Source organism: Dreissena polymorpha, chromosome 7 (assembly GCF_020536995.1).
Source record: "Dreissena polymorpha isolate Duluth1 chromosome 7, UMN_Dpol_1.0, whole genome shotgun sequence".
Taxonomy (NCBI): Eukaryota; Metazoa; Mollusca; class Bivalvia; order Myida; family Dreissenidae; genus Dreissena; species Dreissena polymorpha.
Genome location: NC_068361.1, coordinates 18,211,024 through 18,238,601, shown reverse-complemented (window position 1 = coordinate 18,238,601; position 27,578 = coordinate 18,211,024). Strand labels below are relative to the sequence as shown.

General features: G+C 37.2%; 1 protein-coding gene across 1 annotated transcript; it reads right to left on the bottom strand.

Annotated features, from left to right (window-relative positions):
- Window positions 1-7,406: 7,406 nt before the first annotated feature.
- On the bottom strand, window positions 7,407-27,260 carry LOC127839502 (G-protein-signaling modulator 2-like). The gene is made up of 9 exons (XM_052367891.1): window positions 27,053-27,260; window positions 25,027-25,169; window positions 20,726-20,841; window positions 16,249-16,513; window positions 15,325-15,454; window positions 14,396-14,586; window positions 12,423-12,570; window positions 8,234-8,427; window positions 7,407-7,598 (listed from the first exon to the last, which is right to left on the bottom strand). The coding sequence occupies exons 4-9, from the start codon at window positions 16,393-16,395 to the stop codon at window positions 7,407-7,409; spliced, it is 1,002 nt and encodes a 333-aa protein (XP_052223851.1). The 5' UTR covers window positions 16,396-16,513; window positions 20,726-20,841; window positions 25,027-25,169; window positions 27,053-27,260.
- Window positions 27,261-27,578: the final 318 nt, after the last annotated feature.

The following is a 27,578-nucleotide window of genomic DNA, read 5'->3' as shown; positions in this document are numbered from 1 at the left end:
TGCATGATTAGGCTGAAAATATTACACACAAATGAATACATATTAAGTCTTTAATAGACAGAGATATTTGCCCTCCATTTGTGTCAAATAGTTATTAAACATAATCACAGAAAGACCATGTTCACATTTGGTGACGTAATAACACCATGCTATTATACCATGCCTACGCTAATTGGGCCATGTCCTAATAAACACCATACCATACATTGATCTGATGACATAATAACTGCCCTACTCACTTGTGAACTTGTGATGTCATGATGACTTTACAGATCCATCAACATGTGTCGTCATGATGACCTTGAATGTAAATGACATGTCATAGTAGTGACAAATACTCCTCGATGAGCGCATGAAGTAATATGCAGCATGTGCTAACAACCAAAAAAGGGACCTTTTAGCGTAGCCAGTTTTGTCACCAAGGATGATTTTTTAACAATGATGACCACAATACACTGCTAGATATGAAAACTAGAATGACAGACACTGCAACGAGTTGTAATGGATTGTTAATATAGAGGATATTTGTTGGATTTGTTAAAATATTGATTTAAATTCACGAGTGATCATAAAAAATATTTTTTCTATGATGACTTGTGAATATAAATCGATATTCCATCAACCAAATTCAACAATTTTCATCTTATTTTATGATTAAAAATGATAATTTCTGTATTTTGCTGAAATAATGACGTCTTAACGTCATGAAACCACGTCATCTCACAGTTCAAAATGTGACAGGCCAATCAGATAAAACATATTTTTTTAAAGATTATCTCACAGAAACAATATTGAAATTTTCATGGTTAATTTCACTGTTTGAACCAGTGAATTATCAATTTTAATTCACTGACATTTCTCTATCAACCAATGGAAAGCATAAAATTTCTGTATTTGTTATCACATACCATGATAATTTACATCTTCAGAGACACTTTCAAAACAAGGTGTGTTTGTGAAACACTATGTCCCCGTATATGACGTTTGACCTTGAAGGATGACCTTGACCTTGACCAATCACCACTCAAAATGTGCAGCTCCATGAGATACACATGCATGCCAAATATCAAGTTGCTATCTTCAATATTGCAAAAGTAGTCATAAATGAGCGATTTCGGCCACATATATTTGACCTTTGACCTTGAAGGATGACCTTGACCTTTCACCACTGAAAATGTGCAGCTCCATGAGATACATATGCATGCCAAATATCAAGTTGCTATCTTCAATATTGCAAAAGTTATTGCAAATGTTAAAGTTGACGCAAACCAACAGACCAACCAACCAACAGACCAACAGACAAGGCAAAAACAATGTCCCCCACTACTATAGTGGGGGACATAAATATGACGTGGTCTTAATAGGTGTGTGAACATATTGATACCTGCTTCACATAAGAGATGCCCATGAGGTTGTTTCACCATAATCATAACTTAACTTGATAATGTCCAGATGAAATATAGACTAACATCCCCCCCACACACACAACTCCCCATATTGCTTTGACACATCGGTAGATGTTTGACCATTTTATCAAGCAAAAAATGCTCCTTTACATAAGACATTTTTGCAAATAGAAAAACAAGAGCTGTCACCATAGGATGACTTATGCCCCTATAACGCTCGACAGAAGTTATGAGCATTTTTCGAAACCTTAACGCAGATTTCGAAACCTAAACGCGGACCCTAAGTTCAAGGTCACAGGGGTAAAATTTTTGTGAGTATGGAAAGGCCTTGTCCATATACACATGCATACCAAATATGAAGGTTTATCTCAAGGGACATAGAAGTTATGAGCATTTTTCGAAACCTAAACGCAGATTTCGAAACCTAACCGCGGACCCTAAGTTCAAGGTCAAGGTCACAGGGGTAAATTTTTTTGCGCAATGGAAGGCTTTGTCCATATACACATGCATACCAAATATGAAGGTTATATCTCAAGGAACATAGAAGTATGAGCATTTTTCGAAACCTAAACGCAAATTTGAAACCTAAACGCGGACCCTAAGTTCAAGGTCAAGGTCACAGGGGTAATTATTTTGTGCGTATGGAAAGGTCTTGTCCATATACACATGCATACCAAATATGAAGGTTATATCTCAAGGGACATAGAATTTATGAGCATTATTGGAAACCTAAACGCAAAGTGTGACGGAAAGACGGACAGACAGACAGACGGACAGTACAGTCGATCACGAAAGGGGGCATATAAAGTTCAATGACAAAATGGCCACCTGTGGGGAAACAAAATTGTCCACTACTACTCCTTATGAAAATGGTTGTCCAGCAACAATTAAAGTAGTAAACAAGACAAGAAAGTCCAACAGACCCTAGAAAACCGCAAACCCAACCTCTATGATGACTTCAGACAGTGATGTGTTTTGGAATAATTTGATATAAAAATTCGCCTTTACAATTTTTATCTGATTGGCCTGCCCAAATTAAAAAAAAGAGTGAAGAACAAACTGCCAGTATATACACGATGATTCTTCAAACTTTGTTGGGGAATGAATGATGAATATCACAAACAAAATGAAACAACATCAGTAATACATATGTGTTTTGCTAAATGAACACTAAATTAATGATCTTTGGTACGGTGGGAAATTGTTTTAAGTTTTAAAAACTTCCAAAATGAAAAAATAAAGTAGTGATACCATAATGTTTGAAATAGTGTCTGCCTTCATTTTCAGAGGGGTAATCACCTGACAAACAAGATGGCGAGGACCATGCCGAGCAGGTGTTTTTCAAATTTTCTTAGCCTGAGCTATATTTTGTGACCAGCTAAAAAAAATGCAGAATATAGTCAAGATTATAGCAAATATTAATATGGTATAAACGATTATAACTTTCTTGCCGATTGGAGCGGCATTTTAACAATTAATACAAGCAATAAAAGATATAAAACAGCGAAAAATAAATGTCTTGGCATGGAAGTGGCCATCTTGTTTTTCAAGAGATTACTCCCTCTGTAAGTACAAGATATAGAAAATGATCAGACCTGATAGACACGTTTGAACAGTGAAACTATGTTTAAAACATATAGGTCTATATTAAACAATTCTTAAATTCACATCCACAGATTATTAAACATAAGTATACATGTATATATTATATTATACATGTGGTCGACTCAAGGGCATTGTCAGAGGATTGAGTTATTTCATCAACATTAAGTAAATCCTACACTTCAAAACCATTCATTATATTTGTTATTGTCACTAATTTCAAGACATATTTCATCTAAAGAATAAACATGAAGAGAGAAACAAAAGCCCTGCACATGTCAACAACAATATAAGTGTATAGTCACCATTGATACTACCCTGTCATGATTTATTTAACACAGTGTACAATTAGAACTTGAGAAATGTTAGATTTATATTTGTTTATTGACAAATACATTACAAGAAAGTGTTCGGATGTATAGTTATCAAACCTCAAAGTTTTTATTTTAATGTGTCAGAACAAGAATCTGTTAGCCAGCTCCTGGCAAACAACACAATTAGGAAATATTAGTACCTGTGTTTATAGGTTAAAATGATTTATAGTTCATATTTCATGTGTTATAATCAACAGAGCAAAGTCACTTTAAATTTGATACATTTTTTACCTTTCCTAACCAAAAGAGAATCCAATCTCAAACATAGTTGCAACTTCCAATATTCTCTGTTGAAAGTCTTTTCGAGACATATTTGTTTTCCCAGAAAGCTGGTGTGTCAGAGGCAAAGCTATAATGGCTATGTGCACACTGCATAAACCCAGAACAGCCTGCGAGTAAAGTTTGAAAGGCGTCAATTTCAACCCTTAGATACTGATGAGCAGCAAACAGAATTAATCCCTGAACAGACTGCAAGTTACTCACAGGCTGTTATGGGTTTATGCTGTTTGCACATTGCCATTTTAGCTTTGCCTCCGAGTGTGAAAGGCTTAATTAACATTATATCAAAACATGGAGCCTGGCTTATTTTGGCTTTTTGGTGAAACATAAAAAAATAACATTGAAATATGTGGTGTTTTTTTTGTCTAAAAATAATGCGCTCATTAATGAATATATATCAAAAATATTTGGCAGTGTACTGCTGCCCTATATAAACAGTATGATATCAATACACAGTTTAATTATTACAATCACTAAAAACATAACATTAATATTATGAATTAATTATTTTATATAACTAATTATTAATTGTACATTAAACACATCTACATTTTATTTTAATTATAGTGCATAATTTTAATAATCATCCAAGTTACAAAACAACTGTTACTTAATTACATGTTTTAAGTATGTTAATCAATTACTTTAAGATACAAAAGCAGTGATCTAACGCCAGTTCAAGTTTAAGTTGTACACGTATACATGTATAAGTATTGTGTTAAGAAATTGTTCACCATTTTGTAATGCCCGCCTAAATTGAACTGTGTTTTAGAGTATTCAGCAGAATTATGTACACAAGTTCATATATGAAAAAAACAACATCACATTTCGAAATACCTAAAATTTTAATACAATGTTAGCCCTTACCACTTTTACGTATTTTAACGCATTTGTAGTCCCTTAGAAAGTTAAATTTAATTGATGGCCTTTTTACTAGATCCAAGTTTAAAAGGTTTCAGTTCCGACCCTGATGAGCTGCAAACAGCATAAAACCTGAACAGTCTGCAAGTTACTAGCAGGCTGGTTTGGTTTTATGCTGTTTGCACATAGCCATTTTCACTTAGCTTCTAAATGGGAAAGCGTTAACAGAAGACTCATTATAGCATACTTACACTAGAGGCAGTGTGCAATGGCCACTGAAAGTAGGCAGGATATCAGAATTGTCCAACAAAATAATTTCTCTTTCATCACAAGGGAGACAACTCTTGACTCTGGGCAGGCATTCACAAAGCTCTTTAGAATTTTTTATTGAAAGTTCGGGGCATAAAACTTTGCGTAATACAATGTACGTTATAAACTCTCTGATTCAAATCCAAGACATATCTACCGAAAAACAAACAAGACGAGTCACTTCAAACACTACGTCTAAACGTATGTTTTGCATTAAAATGTTTGAGTGCACAACAGATGTAATGTGATGTGATAATGAAATGTGATGCTGTTACATAAGTTTAACACTCAAAACCTAGATGCACAAATGGCATAACAGAATATGAATGATGACTGATAGATTATGGGTATTACATGATAAATGAATGTTACATTTGAATTTGATTGCAACAATGGCTGTTTGTAAAACATGCATGCCCCCCATATGGGCTGTCCGTTGTAGTGGCAGCCATTGTGTGAATACGTTTTTTGTCACTGTGACATTGACCTTTGACCTAGTGACCTGAAAATCAATAGGGGTCATCTGCGAGTCATGATCAATGTACCTATGAAGTGTCATGATCCTAGGCAAAAGCGTTCTTGAGTTATCATCCGGAATCAATTTTACTGTTTCGGGTCACCGTGACCTTGACCTTTGACCTGAAAATCAATATGGGTCATCTGCGAGTCATGATCAATGTACCTATGAAGTTTCATGATCCTAGGCGTAAGCGTTCTTGTGTATCATCCGAAAACCATTTTACTGTTTTGGGGCACCGTGACCTTTGACCTAGTGACCTCAAAATCAATAGGGGTTATCTGCGAGTCATTATCTATCTAACGATGAGGTTTCATGATCCTAGGCGAATGCGTTCTTGAGTAATCATCCGGAAACCATTTTACTATAATTTCGGGTCACCGTGACATTGACCTAGTGACCTCAAAATCAATAGGGGTCAGGTGCGAGTCATGATCAATCTACCTATGAAGTTTCATGATCCTAGGCGTATGTGTTCTTGAGTTATCATCCGGAAACCATCTGATGGACGGACGTACATACATACATACAGACAGACAGACCGACATGTGCAAAACAATATACCCCCTCTTCTTCGAAGGGGGGCATAAATAATAACCTAACACAGACCTACATTAGTTCTTGAAAACACTGTTATTATATTGTAACAATTACTAATATAATTCTTACGATACTTACTCTGCAATTGATTAAAAGCTAATTTCAATTGTTTTATGGGAAAGTTGGATATAAAACAATAAATACAAAGGGGCTTCTTTTGAGCAAAACCCTGTTTCATTTTACATATAAAGGATACAAAAGAGAAAAACAAAACAAAACAAGGCGTAAGCATTCTTGAGTTTTCATCCGTAAACAATTTCACTGTTTAGAATCACTGTGACCTTGACCTTTGACCAAGTGACCTGAAAATCAATAGGGGTCATCTGCTAGTCATGATCAATGTACCTATAAAGTTTCATGATCCTAGACCTAAGCATTCTTGAGTTATCATCCAGAAACCATTTTACTATTTCGAGTCACTGTGACCTTGACCTTTGACCTAGTGACCTGAAAATCAATAGGGGTCATCTGCTAGTCATGATCAATCTATGTATGAAGTTTCAAGGCTCTAGACTTAAGCGTTCTTGACTTATCATCCGGAAACCATCTGGTGGACGGACCGACGGACGTACGGACCGACCGACCGACATGGGCAAAACAATATACCCCCTCTTCTTTGAAGGGGGGCATAAAAACTTAGAAACATTTGAATTTCCAAGTGAAATTCTAACACAAACTTTACCAACATATTAAACTTATTAAAAGCAGCGTGTTTTCTTCGTGATTTCCATATTCAAATTGAAGTCTTCGTGAGTCATCAATCAACATGAGTCTGAAAAGGGATTTGCAGTGCGAAATTGAGATCTATGAAAAATGTTGAAACTCCACAACATCTTCCACCAGTAAAACCGTTTTGTAGAATGGAGGTACTCACAATCAGTTAGAATGTGAATGGACAGATTGTGTAGAAGAAATATCAGCAATAGCCATATTTAGCAGCCTATCTAGTGAACACACAAAGGCTTTCAAGTAAGAGTCCCATGGACCAAATCATTCCGTTCGTCCAATCTCAATATCTCCATGCAGAACTTCTGACCAGTAGCAGTCAATATCTCACAGAATTTCAGAGCAAAACTTTTATTATAACTGATACATTAAATATCTGATACAACTTTGCACAAAACCCTCAATTCCAGCCAGTAGAAGTTTATATTCCAAGGGTTCAGCGCAAGACTATCTCATCTAAATACGCAGTTTATATTCCAAGGATTCAGCGCAAGACTATCTCATCTAAATACGCAGTTTATTTCCAAGGGTTCAGCGCAAGACTATCTCATCTAAATACTCAGTTTATATTCCAAGGTTTCAGAGCAAGACTATCTCATCTAAATACTCAGTTTATATTCCAAGGGTTCAGCGCAAGTATTTCATCTAAAAACATCTAAAAAGCTGATCCAGTTTAAAGCCTACTCCCCTGATTCCTTGCTCGCTCATATGGGACTCAAACTAGACTAGTAATTATTTCTTTTTCTTCTTCACGGAGGCCTGTTGAGGAGGCGAGATTTCATCCTTATCGGGTAGACTGGTTCTCTGCTCCTCCAGACGGCTAGACTGGACCTTCTGGATCAGCCCGAAGAAATCTTCGTCTGGGACGGTTGGGGCGGGGCGGTTGTGTGGTAGGGCACTACGCTGATCATCAATCCGGGATCCCTGCAAAATATACCGGGTATTTAATTATTTTTTTAGGACCCATACAAAACACTTTTATAGAAGTGTGTGTGGGGGGGGAGCGGGGGGTAAGGGTGGGGGCCGCATATAAAAGGCAAAATGTCAACAAACATTTAAATGAATTCTTTTCTGGATTCCTAGAAAACACTCTTTAAGGGGTGGGGGAGGGTGAGCGTGTATAACACACAAAAGGTTGGCTCACCCATTTAATATTACGCATATTACTGGTTTAGAAAAGATAAAGACTGGTTGTTTAGCTTTTATATGTACACATGTACATTTCTTAAACTTAACCAGAACATAACAGTACAGATCAGAAATTTATTACGATTTGTTCATAGAACACTGTCAGTCATAACCATGTTATTATATATAACAGACATATTATGAAGTCATTTGCAAAGTAAGTGATAATACAGTAATAAAAAGTGTACATTCCATCTAACATATTACATGACAGTGGTGGGAAAACAACAAGATGGCAATCAGCTATTATGCTCTTAATATTAATCACATAATCAACAAAAATGCTCTGCATCATGCCATTTTCTCCTTGGAAGCTCATCGGAAACTCCTGTTAAATGAACAAAAAAAAAGAGGTCACATCACATTTTTACCTGACAACGCATGAGCATTTCAAAGAAGCTGTCGTCTGGTACGTCGTTAACGTTTCTCTCGCGGAGATATTGGTTGATAACGGCTTGGGAGTTGAGACCTGGAAACTGCGGTAGTGAGGCTCGCTGGTCGTTCATGCGTGACCCCTGAATGCCTGCCACCATGTCAAGGAAGTTCTCGCTGTCTGGGGTGGACACTGTGGAGAGATATGAACCAATAAGGTTACGAGAATATAATAAAATATTGCTGTCTGGCATAAACACTGCGGTATGATGTCAACCAGTCACGTATGAAGAATATAATAAAATAATTTCTGAGGTAGACACTGCCGTTTGATGTGAACTATTAAAGTTGGGAGAATATAATAAAACAATGTCTGGGGTAGACAATGTGGTGAGATCTGAACTAGTCATGTTAGGCGAATATAACAAAACAGTCAAGAGAGAACATGATAACTAGCCTAATATCAAGAAAATAATACACAAGTAAAATGATGAACCAGTCAAATAATAAGTCAAGGACAAGGAAAATGGTAAACCAGTCACTATAGGTGTATACATCAATCAATAGAGGAAAAAAATATCAACCAGTTAAATAATGAAAATAATAGATAATAGAAAACAAGCAATGTGTTTGTGAAACACTATGTCCCCATATATTTGACCTTTGACCTTGAAGGATGACCTTGACCTTTCACCACTCAAAATGTGCAGCTCAATGAGATACACATGCATGCCAAATATCAAGTTGTTATCTTCAATATTGCAAAAGTGTACATTAAATGAACGATTTTGACCCATATATTTGACCTTTGACCTTGAAGGATGACCTTGACCTTGAATTTTCCACCACTCAAAATGTGCAGCTCCATGAGATACACATGCATGCCAAATATAAAGTTGATATCTTCAATATTGCAAAAGTTATAGAATATGTTAAAGTTGGAGCAAACAAACACACAAACCAACCAACCAACAGACAGGGCAAAAACTTGTTTTTTTATCATTTGGCAGGTACAGATAATTATCTCCCTTTGAAGCTTATTACTTCCCTTGGATTTGTAAGGATGGCCTTGACCTTGACTTTTCATCACTCAAAATGTGCAGCTCCATGAGATACACATGCATGCCAAATATCAATTTGCTATCTGAATGGACATAGAAGTTATGAGCATTTTTCGAAACCTAAACGCAGAAAACTAAACGCAAAGTGTGACAGAAAGACAGATAGACAGACGGAAGGTCCGATCACTATATGCCCTCCTTTGGGGGCATAAAAATAGAGGGAACAAGAGCTGTCACCATAGGATGACATATGCCCCCTATAAACGCTTTGATAGAAGTTATGAGCATTTTTTGAAACCTACATGCAGATTTCGAAACCTTAACGCAGACCCTTAGTTCAAGGTCAAGGTCACAGGGGTCATAATTTGTGTGCGTATGGAAAGGTCTTGCCCATATACACATGCATACCAAATATCAAGGTTATATCTCAATGGACATAGAAGTTATGAGCATTTTTCTAAACCTAAACGCAGATTTTGAAACCTAAATGCGGACCCTAAGTTCAATGTCAAGGTCACAGGGGTCTAAATTTTTGAGCGTATGGAAAGGCCTTGTCCATATACACATACATACCAAATATGAAGGTTATATCTCAAGGGACATAGAATTTATGAGCATTTTGAGAAACCTTAACACAAAGTGTGACGGAAAGACAGACAGACTGACGGACGGTCCGATCACTATATGCCCTCCTTCAGGGGCATAAAAATTAAAAAACAAGTAAAGTGAGCTCTTAAAATGATTAAACCAGTCTGGAGTTTCTAATATGATAAACCAGGTATTGAACCAGTCTATTGTTGACTCCTTTGACAAATGTATGGAAACAGTAAAAAGAATTTTTTTTAATTGGATGAAAACAGGAGACAATGACTGATGTCTTAGTAGACAGCCTGCAATGACTGCTATCAATCATATATGACTCTTATAATTGACAAACTTATAACATTTGGATCATAAGTGTCCTAGATCTAACGGGCAAACAATTAATAAACAGATGGAATTGTTTCAGTTGCAGGATAACTTAACTTTTAAAGTTTTTGCAAGATCCTATTTCTTATGTTTTCACTGTTACCAAAAACCGCAATATTTGTCAGACAAAAAACCCCTGAAATAATGTGTATTTTCCCCATATTTATCCACATACCGAATCTCATACATTTAGCTTCTGTAATTTTTGAGTTCTCACACGATCCATATTAATCTGAGAGACGTAGCTGTAATAACTATAATGCTCCCATTGTGGCTCTCTATCCACATATTGAGTTTCTTCAAATTAATTTAAGTACTCTTTGAGTTATTGCAGGATGCAGATGATTGGGACAGTCGGACACACAGACTTAGGCTATGGTCCCATTTGGTTACACGGGTTAAGGACTAACTAAAGAAAGAACCCGTAATGCTAACACATCTATGTGTGACAAGTGCCAATAACTAATATGTATCCATATAAGCCTTGCTCAGTGCTCACTCTGGCCTTCAGAAAATAATAGCCATATTTTTTTTCCTTAAAAAAATAATAGCCAAAACATATGCGGACTTTTCCGCAAAACGGTACTGAAGGCAAAAAGAAAGAAAAAACCATGAATCTCATTTTATCTATGTTTTATTAAATGTATATCTATTGGATTCAAGTTATAATATATATATATACTTAAAAACAAGCATAATATCAGTGTGTCATTTTCTTATAAAATATTATCATGGCTTTACAATAAAGAATACAATCAATGTTGTGGGTGTGACTTAACAAACCAGATCTCAGCTACAGTTACATACACATAAGAATTAAGGGCAGAGGCCCCAACCCACCCAGAGCACTAATTATACTATTTTTTATAGTTTTTCCAATTGCAATTTTTGGTGAACACTCGAAATATTATAAACCACACCTTCCGTATCACCGCATGTGTATTCGTCATTCTATTTTTGCTGTTATGAACTTCGAAAATAAATCATAATGGACGAAAAAAATACAGTATAAAATATTAATATGCATAATCTAAAATGTGCATATCGTTCGACTACTTTATCTCTTAATACGGCGTTTGCCATCGGCCGCAATATTGTAGGCAGAGGCCAATATCAATTGTAAATGATTTATTCCAAAAATAACACTTTCGCAATGCCGATCATGTTTACATCAATTAACGTCACAGCGCGTGAGTTAAAATACACCACCTTAGTGTAATTCCAAACACGGGTTTCGTTAAAATTAGCTGACCATGGCATATGCCGGGTCCCTTTGAATTGGGAAAACCAGGTTACCTGGTAAAAAATTGGAATCATATGTTAAAGCAGACGACAAACAGCGGTAATTACGGGGATAATTAGTTGATGGCGATTAAATAATTATTTCATCAAGCAATGTTCAATGTAATCTAATTGCAGAAAAAACGGCGTGCAAAACAAAACCAGCCAACAATATTAGCGGCGATTTTCAATAATGACGATTAAATAATAATTGGCGAAAAATTAATAAAGATCTAACAGTTACCGATAATTGGTAAAGCACAGGGAGATTAAAGACGTTTTTTCCGAAATATATCACTGCTGTCGAACACTGATTGAGAAAAATGCTCTAGGCCACAATGTCGCAGAAGTTATTGACGCGTGTATGACAATACACAGGGTCGAGTGTGTACACAGGTAATCTCGTTATCGATTTTTCCTGCTTGATGGCCCGATTTGCAGGCGTTTCGCATTCGCCGGACAACATTTAGAGGCAATTTGTTTTTTATGTAGGCGGATAAAATAATCGCCATTTTTTCTAGACAATTTTAAGAAATAATAGCCAGTTGGATAAAATAATCGCCATTGGCGATAATGTCTGGCAGCAGCGTGAGCACTGCTTGCTCTGGGAAAACGGGGCTGAATGAATGAGCGTTAAGTGTCTTCCAACATTAGCCAGGGAAGTCTGTTTATCAGAGACGACACTTTCCGCTGTAATGGTATTTTTTAGTTGAAAGAAATTGTCTTCATAGCGAAAATCAATGTTAGGCAGAGAGTGTCGTCCCTAATCTGGGTCTACACTTTGAGCATGTGCATTAAGGCCTATTTTTCCAGAGCAAGACTCATATATAAGCAGATACACTAACACATTTCTGCCTAACATCAGTTCAACACTTACCCAGTTTGGGTCTGTTCTCCTTGTTTTCTGACTCCAGGAGTCCATTTTTCTCCGCAGGCAACTTGAGGCTGCACCGCTGCTCGTCGATACGGCGACCTTGGAACTTGCTCAGCAGATCAAAGAAACCATCATCTTCTGGGGACAGTGTCTGAATAAAAGAAATTATATAACTATCACAGGATTGATGAAAGACAAAGCTTGCACCAATTATAATCTACTACAGCTTACCTCCACCATAGGGATCTGATTCTTGGCTATGCTTGTCTCTGATTAAGCTACAGCTTACCTCAACCATAGGGGCATGATTTTTGGCTATGATTGTCCCTGATGTAGCTACTAGCTACAGCTTACCTCAACCATAGGGACATGATTCTTGGCCATGATTGTCTCTGATGTGGCTACAGCTTACCTCAACCATAGGGACCTGATTCTTGGCTATGATTGTCTCTGATGTGGCTACAGCTTACCTCAACCATAGGGACCTGATTCTTGGCTATTATTGCCTTTGATGTGGCTACAGCTTACCTCAACCATAGGGACCTGATTCTTGGCTATGATAGTCTCTGATGTGGCTACAGCTTACCTCAACCATTGGGGTCTGATTCTTGGCTATAATTGTCTTTGATGTGGCTACAGCTTACCTCAACCATATGGACCTGATTCTTGGCTATGCTTGTCTCTGATGTGGCTAGAATTTAACTCAACCAGAGAGGCCTGATTCTTGGCTATGATTGTCTCTGATGTGGCTAAAGCTTACCTCAACCACATTGACCTGATTCTTGGCTTTGATTGTCTCTGATGTGGCTACAGCTTACCTCAACCATATGGGCCTGATTCTTGACACTGATTGTCTCTGATGTGGCTACAGCTTACCTCAACCATAGGGACCTGATTCTTGGCTTTGATTGTCTCTGATGTGGCTACAGCTTACCTCAAACATATGGACCTGATTCTTGGCTGTTATTGTCTCTGATGTGGCTACAGCTTACCTCAAACATAGGGACCTGATTCTTGGCTATTATTGTCTCTGATGTGGCTACAGCTTACCTCTACCATATGGGTCTGATTCTTGGCTATGATAGTCTGATGTGGCTAAAGCTAACCTCAACCAAAGGGGCCTGGTTCTTGGCTTTTATTGTCTCTGATGTGGCTACAGCTTACCTCAACCATAGGGACCTGATTTTTGGCTATTATAGTCTCTGATGTAGCTACAGCTTACCTCAACCATTGGGACCTGATTCTTGGCTTTTATTGTCTTTGATGTGGCTACAGCTTATCTCAACCATAGGTCCTGATTCTTGGCTATGATTGTCTCTGATGTGGCTACAGCTTACTTCAACCATAGGTACCTGATTCTTGGCAATGATAGTCTATGATGTGGCTACAGTTTACCTCAACCATAGGGGCCTAGTTCTTGGCTATGATAGTATATGATGTGGCTACAGCTTACCTCAACCATAGGGACCTGATTCTTGGCTATTATTGTCTTTGATGTGGCTACAGCTTACCTCAACCATATGGACCAGATTCTTGGCTATGATTGCCTTTGATGTGGCTACAGCTTACCTCAACCATAGGTACCTGATTCTTGGCTATGATAGTCTCTGATGTGGCTACAGCTTACCTCAACCATAGGGGTCTGATTCTTAGCTATGATTGTCTCTGATATGGCTACAGCTTACCTCAACCATTGGGGTCTGATTCTTGGCTATGATTGTCTCTGATGTGGCTAAAGCTTACCTCAACAATTAGGGGCCGGATTCTTGGCTATGATTGTCTCTGATGTGGCTTCAGCTTACCTCAACCATAGGGACCTGATTCTTGGTTATGATTGTCTCTGATGTGGCTACAGCTTACCTCAACCATAGGGACCTGATTCTTGGCTATGATTGTCTCTGATGTGGCTACAGCTTACCTCCAACATAGGGACCTGATTCTTGGCTATTATTGTCTCTGATGTGACTACAACTTACCTCAACCATAGGGGCCTGATTCTTGGCTATGATTGTCTCTGATGTGGCCACGGTCATGGATTTCTGCACCTTGGGTATCTTAGGTCTTGCCCCGCCATGTACTGGGATTGTCTCTCCTTTCTTGTCTGGCGTGAGCTTCATCAACTCCATCTGTTCCATGCTGTGTCGCCGGGAGACGCCGGTACGTCGGTCTGGAATTTAAAAATAATAATTTAATTTCTCATAATTTTATGTAATATGTAAATTTATATATATATATATATTTTTTTTTTTTTATTTTAATTATAGTAATATTTTTATTTCATATAAAAAATACAATAAACAATTTTATTTTATTGTATTTTTTTCATTTTATGTTTCATTTTAATAAATTTTCAATGATTTTAAAATATAAGCAATTTTATATAATTTTGTAAATACTTATAAAAAAAATTCTTATAAACAAAAAATATATTTGATACTCCAGTTGTGTTAATTAACCCCTTAGCACTTAAATATGCACTTTGACTCATTTGTAGTTCATTATAAAATCTAATTAAATTAAACACCTTTTCATGCTTAGATCCAATTTTTAAAGGCTCCATTACTAACCCTGATATTGAGATGAGCAGCAAACAGCATAAAACCTTAACAGCCTGAAAGTTGGCTGTTCTTGAATAATGCTGGTTGCATACAGCCATTTTCACTGGACTTACTGCATGGGCATCAAGTGTCATCCCAGATCAGCCTATGCAGTCCTCACAGGCTAATCAGGTATAACACTTTCCGACTAGATTGGATTTTCTTTAAAAGAGACTTCCTAATAACAAAAAATTCAGAAAAAAGCAGAAAGTCCTTTGTTGACCGCACAGGCGTATCTGGGACGTGTTAGGCATGTGCATTAAGCCCAGATTTCCCTGAATGTGATTTGTTAACAAGCTATAACATACACATTCCAACATCCAGATGGTCTAAGGGGCTGGGCCTGTGACCTTCGTCTGGCCCCACTTTGATGCCCAGCACTGACTTGAGGTCAGCAAGGTTCATCTGGGCAGTCACCTGACCTGTCTCATCTCCAATCTGAAAACACATCATCAAGCAATATATATGTGAGTTCAATTATGGAAAAACTGTGATTAATGCAGGTGCAAAAAAGGTCCTATCAGATTAGCCTTGTAAGTCCACTGCACTGTACCCACTGCACAGGCTAATCTGGGATAACGCTTTGGGCACATACATGAAGCCTAGTTTTCCAGAATGAGGGAAAAAATATTCTGCATCCAATTAACACTGATGCCCTTGGTGGAAGCCTTGTCAGTATTGATTCATTGGCCCATTTGAATAAGGCCTAGTAGACAAATAAGGTGTAAAGGTCAAAAATGAGATAATGTGATTTGGCTTTGTAAAGTGTACATAGATAATAGTCATGCAAGTATCCATGCCTTGCAGAAAGTGGTGTGGATGCAGTCAATTCAGGTAAACCAAGGAATTTAACTTTCTGAATTAGTCTTTAGTAAGTGTTCAAAAGTAAGTCAATGTCAAGGTCAAAATGAGGTCAGTTAATCTGTGTGTGTTGGTAGTGTTCAAAGACATTAATCATGCACATATCAAAGCTTTGTAAGAAGCATAATTGATGTTAAAAATAAAATAAAACATTTTTTGTGAAACTTGTTAAAACTAATAAATAAACTGACAGACGGATGGACGGGCCATTTACTATATGCCTCCAACATCAATTGATGCCAGAAGCACAAGAAATATCACAAAATAATGTTGTGAAAAAAAATTGAATGTTTAAAATCCAAAAAATCTACATTAACGATTCATAGTAAAGTTATGCACACCAAGGAGGCATGATGAGTTCCCTGGCCTACCTCTTTAGAGATCTCGAGATGTTTGCTGGCATACTGCAAAGCCTCTTCGTTACGCCCTAGGGCCGTGTGGGCGTTCCCGAGGCTCCAACACGCCCGACCCTCCCCGACCCGGTCTTCAAGCTTCTGGGCGATCTTGAGGTGCTTCATGTGGAACTCTATCGCCTGCTCATAGTCCTTCAGGAGCGTGTATGTGTTCCCGAGGCTGTAACATGCCTGGGCCTCCAGCGCCTTATCACCCAGCTGTTTGGCAATTTGTAACGTTTTTCTGTTGAAAATATATTTATATATTTTTATATCTAAATTCAGAAATGAACAACTTTTGGGACAAAATAGATGCAACTTTCACTTCTTTTAGGAATTTTTCAGATGGCAATTGGGATTTTTTTCCACTATTGTAAGGCCTTATCACCCAGCTGCTTGGTAATTTGTAACGTTTATCTGTGAGAAAAATACAATTATAGTGCTTGCTTGGTGATTTTCTGTGGACAAATGTAATACAGGAAATTGAATTGAAGCAGGCCTTTTGCAACATATAATAATAGTTCTTGTTTGGTGATCTGTAACGTTTTTGTGTGGAAAAATAAAATGTACATTGCTTGCTTGGTGATTTGTAACATTATTCTGGGGAAAATATATTATTGCTAAGTGATTTGTAGTAATATTTTCCCAAGAATAATGAACACAGCTCTTGTTCTTTGTAATATTTGTCTATGGTTATATATAATAATAGTGCTTGTTCGGCAATGTGTAATGCCTTTCTATGGAAATATAAAATAAAAGTGCTTGCTTGATTTGTAACGTTTTTGTTTGAGGAAGAGTATAAAAGTTTGTATCGTTATTCTGTGAAAAATAGTATCTATAGTGCTTGCTTGTAACATTTTTCTAAGGAAAATAGGCACTTTGTAATTTTTTTCTGTGGACAAATACACGAATAGTTCTTGGAAAAATATGTTTATAGTGCTTGGCTGGTGATTTGCAACATTTTGGTAGTAAAATATAATAATTGTGTGTTTGGCAATTTGTAACATAATTACATGCAGCAAAATATCACAAGTAAGTGTTTGGTGATTTGCAGGGATCATATTTTCCCGCAACATCAATCGGTCCGGATATAAATGGGGAAAAGTATCCGAAAATGTATATCCGAAATCATGACAAATTACGTTAAAATATATACCATTGATTTTGCCATTCATAAAGGCGGTATAATACATGTACAAGTAAAATTCCCTTAGGCATATCTTTAACGGAACGAGTTTTCTCAACTGGTTTTATCATTTGGTATTTCATTGTTGTTTCGTGTGCTGTTTTATCAGACTTTTTTCATCGTTGTCAATATTATTAATCTGTGTAAGTCTATACCGATGTTTTAAATTGTTGTCGACTCGATAATAGCTTACAAACATGCACTGAACCAAACACATGTCTGTGCGTAGGTTGGCTACTGACAACAACAAACCAAATAATTAAGAAATAATTTGTTGTCAAATAACCCCCGGCCGATAGTTTAGATGCGTAGGGATTTAATCACGAGAGCGAAGCATTTGAAACCACGCATCTAATTTTTCGGTCGTGAGTTATTCAACAACAAAGTATAAAGTACACGAATTATTTCGATTCTAACACGGTTTTACTAAAGATTTATTCAATGTATATTATTTTTCTTGTGTACTATTTTATGTGAAGTTCCGTCCATAAAAATAACTTTCGGCTGTTCTGTTGATCAGATCCGCGACCTTCATTCATAATTATATTACCGGATTGTTACGCTGGTGGAAAATGTATCTGCATGTTTTGTTTAGTTACAGCGCGTGCATTCAGACGCGTCTTTTCGGATGCGTCTTTAATCCGCTGTTCACAAGTTTTTGATTCTTGGTCTGACGTGCAATAAACCGGTCCTGACCGGTTTAGAGACTGCAGCGAATGTTTTATCACACCTTATCGAGATAAGAATGTCAGTAGGGTGTGTTAGCATTTACACTGTGTAATAGATTTCATGACATGGGAATTTTAATAGCAAACTGAATCGGACCGACTGTTTGGGATTTTCAATCGGTCTTTCATGACCCCAATCGGTCTAGGACCGACATAACCGAACAAAATATGATCCCTGGTGATTTGTGCGTTTTAAGGAGAAGAACTAATTTTTAGCTTGATGAGTTTTTTTACCAATAAACTTATTTTCTTACCAGCACATGAAATAATAAAAACAGGATAAAAGATCAAAAAAGTGAGCATAGAAGGTAAGTCGGTGCGCACATAATGTAGCCTCTGGCTCGGAAAGGACCTCATAAACTTCGAAATACACATCCAAACAAGGTAACAGTTTGACTGCAGAAAAAGTTCACACAGTTTAATGAAATCACAAAAAAATATTAACAAAAACAAACAAGAGCACCCCGCCTTGCGGGTGCAGACCGCTCATCTATTTTCTTTTTAAAGGTGAAGGGACTCTCATTTTCAATCAAAAAGGAGGGAGGGGTGGAGTGAAGAGGGGTGTATAGTGTGGGGGTGAGGACATTTATTACATTATCTTCCAAAAATGCGAAAAAAATGAAAAAAAAAAAAATCGGGGGAGGGGGGTTGGGTGGGTGGGGCGGATTCTTGGGTGCAATGGTTGGACGGTATTTCAAACATAAAATAATAAAAATAAATAATTGTGTTTTTTAACCGTTAAAAAAAAATATTTGGGGGGTGGGGTATAGTGTGAGGGTGTGGTGGTCATTTGTAAGACGATCTTTAAAAAAAAATGGGGGGGGGGGGAGGGGGGGGATTCGGGTGGGGGGAGGGGGGGGAGTGGGGGGAGGATTCTTGGGTGCGATGGTTTGACGGTATTTCAAACATAAAATAATAAAAATAAATATTTGTGTTTTTTAAACCGTTTCCAAAAAAAAAATGATGGGGGTGGGTTGGGGGGGGGTATAGTGTGAGGGTGTGGTGGTCATTTGTGAGATGATCTTTAAAAAAAAAAAATAATTAGGGTCGAGGGGAGGGATTCGGGGGGGGGGGGGAGGGGACGGGGGATGGTTTGGGTGGAGTCTATAGTGGTATGTCAGGTAAGAGTAGTTTTGTCAAAGTATCAATCAAATCTAATCATAAATAAAGAAGTTATGGCAATTTTAGCAAAATTTAATAAGTTGACATTGAGAGTCAAGGTCATTCAAAGGTCAAGGTAAAATTCAACTTGCCAGGTACAGTAACCTCATGATAGCATGAAAGTATTTGAAGTTTGAAAGCAATAGCCTTGATACTTAAGAAGTAAAGTGGATCGAAACACAAAATTTAACCATATATTCAAAGTTACCAAGTCAAAAAAGGGGCCATAATTCCGTAAAAATGACAACCAGAGTTATGCAACTTGTCCTTTTACTGTACCCTTATGATAGTTTGCGAGTATTCCAAGTATGAAAGCAATATCTATGATACTTTAGGGGTAAAGTGGACCAAAACACAAAACTTAACCAAATTTTCAATTTTCTAAGTATAAAGGGCCCATAATTCCATCCAAATGCCAGTCAGAGTTACATAACTTTGCCTGCACAGTCCCCTTATGATAGTTAATAAGTGTTGCAAGTATGAAAGCAAGAGCTTTGATACTGTAGGAATAAAGTGGACCTAAACACAAAACTTAACCAGATTTTCAATTTTCTAAGTATAAAAAGGGCACACAATTCTGTCAAAATGCCAGTCAGAGTTACATTACTTTGCCTGCACAGTCCCCTTATGATAGTTAGTAAGTGTTGCAAGTATGAAAGCAATAGCTTTGATACTTACGGAATAAAATGGACCTAAACACAAAACTTAACCAAAATTTTCAATTTTCTATGTATAAAAAGGGCACATAATTCTGTCAAACTGCACGCCAGAGTTATCTAACTTTGCCTGCCCAGTCCCCTCATGATAGTAAGTAAGTGTACCAAGTTTGAATGCAATAGCATTGATACTTTCTGAGAAAAGTGGACCTAACCGCAAAACTTAACCAAAATTTTCAATTTTCTAAGTATAAAAAGGGCACATAATTCTGTCAAAATGCACGCCAGAGTTATCTAACTTTGCCCGCCAAGTCCTCTTATGATAGTTAGTAGGTGTACCAAGTTTGAATGCAATAGCATTGATACTTTCTGAGAAAAGAGGACCTAAACGCAAAACTTAACCGGACGCCCATGCCAAGGTGATGACAATAGCTCATTTTTTTTTTCAAAAAATAGATGAGCTGAAAAAAGAGATGTGTTTGTCAGAAACACAATGTCCCCTTCTGCGCCGCTTTGAATTAATTTTTTTTTTGATTATATCCCTTTAAAAAAATATTACTTCCCTTGTTAAATGATCTGTACCTGCCACATGAAATAAAATAACATTCAATATTGAAAAAGTTATGGCCAATATTAAAGTTTTCGGACGGACACACAGACAGTTTAACTGCTATTTGCCACCCTACCGGGGGCATAAAAACAACTTAGTTCAGTCCCATACCCACCTATAGTGTTCAGCAGCTACTTCAAACTCTCCCAGGAATATGTGGGCATTGCCTAGGTTACTGTAGGCCCGTCTCTCGGCAGCCTTGTCACCAAACTCACGGGCTATTGCTAACCTCTACAATACAACACAAGGAGCATGTTATATATGGGCAGGGTATTGCGAAAATGGGTCTTATGTCATATGCTGCCAGCAAAGCTCAGGACACGCCTGTGCATTTGTGCAGTCTGGTCAGGAACTGCACTGTACTCTATTGAGACAACAAAACCTTGTGCGACTTTATAGCACACAGGGCAGCTCCTGACCAAACTTGGAAAACTTTAAGTGACTTTATAGCACACAGGGCAGCTCCTGACCAGACTTGGAAAACTTTGTGTGACTTTATAGCACACAGGGTAGCTCCTGACCAGACTTGGAAAACTTTAAGTGCCTTTATAGCACACAGGGTAGCTCCTGACCAGACTTGGAAAACTTTGTGTGACTTTATAGCACACAGGGCAGCTCCTGGCCAGACTGGGAAAACTTAGTGTGACTTTATAGCACACAGGGTAGCTCCTGACCAGACTTGGAAAACTTTAAGTGACTTTATAGCACAAAGGATAGCTCCTGACCAGACTGGGACAACTTTAAGTGACTTTATAGCACAAAGGATAGCTCCTGACCAGACTTGGAAAACTTTAACTGACTTTATAGCACACAGGGCAGCTCCTGACCAGACTTGGAAAACTTTAAGTGACTTTATAGCACATAGGGCAGCTCCTGACCAGACTTGGAAACCTTTAAGTGACTTTATAGCACACAGGGCAGCTCCTGACCAGACTTGGAAAACTTTAAGTGACTTTATAGCACACAGGTTAGCTCCTGACCAGACGCACGTTACACACATGCATTAAACCCTTTTTATAGAGTACTGCACATATGCATGAATATATGGAAGTACTCTTATAAAGAATACATTACTTTCTGTACTGGAACAGGATTAAATAGAGAAAAGAAATCCCACTGACTTATGGTTATGCTGTTATTTGTTTCGCAACACTCATGCCCGTAAAAACAAAACAGAATATGAAGATAGGGCACATTTCAATAATGTCATGTATGCTAATAAGCCCCTAAGCACCTGGTAAACGTTCGAAAGCTTTACTTTGCAAATAATTTTTTCAAAATGAACCTGGTTTTGGGAAAACTGGGCTTAATGCATGAGTAAAAATTGTCTCTGATTAATCTGTGCGTACTGCGCAGGCTAATCCGGGAAAGACACTTAACAAAGATGCGTTAAGCTCGTTTTTTCCAGAGCTTGGCCCCAATAATGACAACCAGATAGCTGCCCCTAGCAACTCTACTCTATCCCTACCTCCTGATGGAGGATGATTTCCTGACTGAAGTTTCCCAGGAGATAGTGATTATTGCCAAGGTCACCACAGGCGCGACCTTGAGCTGCCCTGTCACCCAGCTCCTAGACTATCGCTAGATTGGCCCTGAAATACAGTCATATTTCATTCAGTGAACAACTGTAAGCTAGCTTGCCTGCCAACAATCCACATCCAAAATGTGTCGTCCTAATACGTCCCATTTACAAGTTTCATTTCACAGATTTTATGTTTGACATTTCTTAAGCTGGTCTTCTCCATAGAAATCCATACCATAATTATTACACAACAAGAGCTGTGTTTGTGTAACACAATGCCCCCTACTGCGCTTTGAAGCCACACGGCAGTTATTTTAGAAACTAGAGGGCGGACACCATGCTAAATCCTTGAAATGCACTCAGTGACTCCGTGACCTAGTTTTTGACCCGGCATGACCCATATTCAAACTTGACCTAGATATTGTCTTGATACAACTTCTGACCAAGTTTGGTACAGATCAGATGAGAACTACTTCAATTCAGGGTTGGCGAAATCTCATAAAACTATACTTGTCCACGGACAACCATTTAGGAAATTTAACTTGTCCGTTGCTGAACTACACTTGTCCGTTAATGTTTATATAAATTATTAACGCATTTATTGATTAATGTAAAACAATGTGGAATATACCAAAACGAGTATGATTTGCTAGTTTTGTTTATAGTTGTATTTCAATAGTACATTCATTATAGCAGTATATTATAAACAATATAAAGACTTTCTAATACTTTTAATCTTGCAAAGGTAGTGTTATTAAAACATGTGTTGAACATAAGGACATCTTTATCTTAACAAATTAAACTAGTTCAATATGTCGACCTCATCAGACTGAGGCTTTGCGCCGCTACTGGTAGCAATTTGATTATCATCAACTGGTAACCCTTGAATATCTGTGAGCCAAGTTTCTTGAAGAGTTCTGGTGCGTTTAATAGATCATATTTTTTATCATAATCTTTCTTAGTTTTTTTTAGGAGGTGGACTGCTCAAAGCTTCGGGTTTCTGCTCCATTGTTGAAGATTCAAAAAAAAAGTTCCATCTTTACCATTAAAGTCGTCTTAAATAACAAGGTAGACAGTGTTTTGATTATCTTACTTTGATACTTTTTATTTCCCAATCTCTTGCACAACTGTCACATTACATTCACCTCTGTGTTGGGCTCAGAACGGACTATTGTTTTGAAAGCGTCTCATTCATGTCATGATCATTCCAAGCGTTCATCATTGAGGTTACAGTATACTAAACAATCTCTTGCACGACGGTTACATTGCATTAACTGCATTAAAGAAAACCATCTCATACCATGATATCTTATATCAGTCTTAATTAATTATTATAAAATTGATATGTTTTTTTTTATGTTAAGAAACCAACATACATAAATACGTCGAAGCAATGCCTAACGTCACTCAATAAAAAATATGTACAATTGTTTACATTTGTGAAGTGCGTGGAATGATTACATCTGTGTAAATGGGCAATAAAATAGTTCCAAAGAGTTGCATTAAAACTCACAAGTTTCTGCACGATTTATCGTACATTTAAAAGTCATATTTCTTAATTAAATGCATGCGATCTTAAATATCCACTCACATATACATTGCATGCGTTTGTTCGGTTTTAGCTATTTGGTAGACAAAATGGCGTGCTGAGCCTTATGCAGAGTTGTATGTGAGAGCAAGGAACGACACCTCTGCGTGGAGATTGTTTATTTCCATCTGATTGTAAAAAAAAGAAACCAGTCTGTACACTGTCTAACAGTCGGGCCGAATGTTTAAAATGCGGCATGCTCCTGATCTCTAATAGAATAAAGGAGATCACTGCGCAGGAGAGTGCCCGTATTTTAGCTTGATTGCTCCGCAAATAGCACTGACAATGTAATCGCATGTCAACATCCGGTTTTGTAAAACTTAATTTAAATTACGGCTTTAATACAATGTATTTTTTTCATTTGTATACCTGGACCCGACTTTTAAAAAACTTGTTGTCCACGGACAACTTAATTGAAAAAAATCAGTTGCCCAGACAAGCAAATGTATGACTCGGCAACTCGGACATTTGATTTCGCCACCCCTGCAATTAGAGAACGAACACCATGCTAAATCCTTAAAATGCACTAAGTGACCTCGTGACCTAGTTTTTGACCCGGCATGACCCATATTCAAACTTGACTTAGATATTGTCCTGATACAACTTTTGACCAAGTTTGGTAATGATCAGATGAGAACTACTTCAATTAGAGAGCGGACACCATACTAAATCCTTGAAATGCACTCAGTGACCTCGTGATCTAGTTTTTGACCGGCATGACCCATATTCGAACTTGACCTAGATATTGTCTAGATACAACTTCTGACCAAGTTTGGTAAAGATCGGATTAAAACTATTTGAATTAGAGAGCGGAAACGAAAAGTGTGACAGACTGACAGACAGACTGACAGCCTGACGACAGTGCGAAAGCTATATACCCCCTTTATTTGAAAGGGGGCATAAAAAGATAAATGTAAAAAACACACACAAAATCAGCAACCATTACAACTTCACACACAGATTTTGTTTTGATAAGACTATAGAAATTCCAGTTTTACAATACAATTTCTTTTCAGCAGAAATATTTTTTCAAACTGTGAGCCTGTCCCTTTAACCCTTTATCACTCATATTGACCCTTTGTAGTCCTCCAGAAAATCAAATTTAATAACAGAACCATCTTAATAGATACGAGTTTTAAAGGCTTCATTTCCAAACGCAAGATACAGATGAGAAGCAGACAGTATAAAACCTGAACAGCCTTCAAGTTGCTCACAGGCTGTTCAGGTTTTATGCTGGTTGCATATAGCCATTTTTATTGTGCTTCTGTGCGGTTTAACAAGCCATATTCACCAGCAGCCAACTCACTCATAGTATTCAGCAGCTTTGACCAGACACTCCTTGACCTCTGCAGGGAATTCCCCGGGGTCCTGGTTCCCTGATCGCCTGGTGTGCTTCCCCTTTGCATGATACACGTTGCCAAGGTTGTAAAGGGCCCGTGCCTCACCGATCTGTATATGTAAACAAATAAGTACATATTGCTTAGGTTATACAAGGCCCTGTCATTGCCAATCTTTGGATGAAAATGGATAAGTACACATGGCCCAGGTTGTCTCACTGATCTGTGGATGCAAACAAACTGTTGTTGACTTGCTGACTTTGTAAGCAGCACAGATAATCTCAGGATCTGTAAATGAAGAAACTGATAATTACCAACTGATATGCTTGGTATATTTTTGTGCTCAGGTGAGCTAAAAAGCCCAGATGACGATATTTAATATATAAAGCTCAAACCTCTTTTACCTGCGCAAAGAACAGATATTTTTGAATCAGCTTTACTTAAATTCCTAGCCCATCATGAGTTCCATTTGGAATTGCAAATATTTCCTAGGTTATATGAGACATGTTCTGGGAAAACTGGAAGGATTCAAACAGAAATCTCAAACCTAAATTCAAGCACTTTTCAAGGCCAAATTTTCATTTTCAAGGCCGAGAACCGTTCGTTAGTTTCCTTAATAAAATGCATTTTCAAGCAAGTTTAACACAGTAAATATCATTTATTTGCTCCAACAAATTAAAATTATTCCACAATAACTCAAACATGTTATTTTTAGTTATTGCATACATGTTTTCCATCCTTAACTCAACGAGTCTCACATACAGTTTGTCAACCAGTTCTGGATTATCAGCAGTTCCGATTAATTTGAATTTAATTTTCCATAATGCCGCAATAAAAACAAAATGATAAGTGTCTAAGATATACATTAGGTAAAGAAATAAATTTACAAAGCTTCAGCAAGAAATCTTTTGTAAATAGCTTACAGAGTGGAAAAATGCAGCAAAAAGTTAACCAGAACTGATTGAAGGAGTTATGTTTTGAAATGTGCATATGTATATAGAAGGCTTTATTATTTTCAAATAAACTTTTTGCAGATTGAAAACAAATGCTATGACAATGTTTTGAAATACTAATTCTGTATGTTGAATGATTTTTAATAATTTTCCGAAGGGTGAATTTAATTGGCTATTTTTGACAAAAAACTGCATATGCCGTCTGGCCTACCCTTAGCTGAAATAATTCGCGTTCAGAATAAATCTGAACGCTGAAACTCCGGTCTGCAAAAACCATAACGAAAAATAAATACAATACTATTATATCAATATGCTTAAAATTGCAAAATAACATTACCAACTCATAAAGTTTTGGTTAATAAGTCCATTTTTACCTCAAATAGCGTCGAATTGAAGTTAAAATGCATAATTTGTTTCAGTTAAACTTCTGCTTAAATCGCTATACAATCACTGACCTCTCGCCATGTTATGAAATATTTAAATATCAACCAATCAGAAGAAGGCATTACGGTGTAATAGGCTGCGTTATCGATTAAAATCTACCTGCCGTATACATAGGGCACAGCGATTGGAATTGAAAATGTGAGTAGTGTGTTGATTTAAATTGGTCAGGCGTGCAAAATTGAAAGAGTCATTACATAATTCTAACGGAACATTATTGAGAAATGAATTATCTACACAGGTATGTAAATATTATTGCAATCCGTTGATATTAACTGTCTGATATCGGGGCTTGAATGTTGCGCACCAAATTCCTTGCGCATCAATATAGACAAAGAAGGAAAACTCTCGCTATTAAAAAGATAGAGTGGACTATTGACGCCAAGAGTCTGCCAAAGCAAAAATCATCAAAAGACTCTTAGGCGGCAATTTATATTGACTTAATGACTAGCCTACCCTGTTATCAAACAAAATAAATGTTACCCTTTATTTTTACATCTTCTCACATTGACACTAAATCCCGAAAGAAATTATTGTGGTCAAAAGAATAAACGATTTTGCCGGGTGATTCTTAACTGGTTAAATGACTGTATGTATTTACTTTTTTAAGTTATTACAAGCAAACACATTGCTTCTCAATTTCATGTTTTCTTTGTGGGTTTCCTCTTTCTCGTGGCACTTTCCCCCATCCCCCGACACCAATGGTCTTCATACAGACCCGACAATGTGCTTTTCGAATGTCCTTTGTTTTTCTGTACCCAGTAATATTCAGTTAACCACCCTGGTTTGAAACGACACTTCAAAATCGCTGCATTTTCACTCGCGAAAATTGATCACAATGGAGAACCTCTGACGTAATACACATAATCTGTGACGTGTACGCATAACGTTTCGTACTCAATAGTGTACGAAACTTATAAGGTCATAATACACTAAATAGTTTCCCTATATAATTCAATGTAAAAGCGACAACTTTGAGCGAAAATAAATGCAACATTTTGCACATAGAGACCCCCATAACCATACCTTTTCTTAAAGGCCATTCTAAGCGGAATCGATTTATGCAATAAAAAATAAATGTCATGTACAATGCAAGAAAGAACTTGACACAAATCAAAATCGACTGT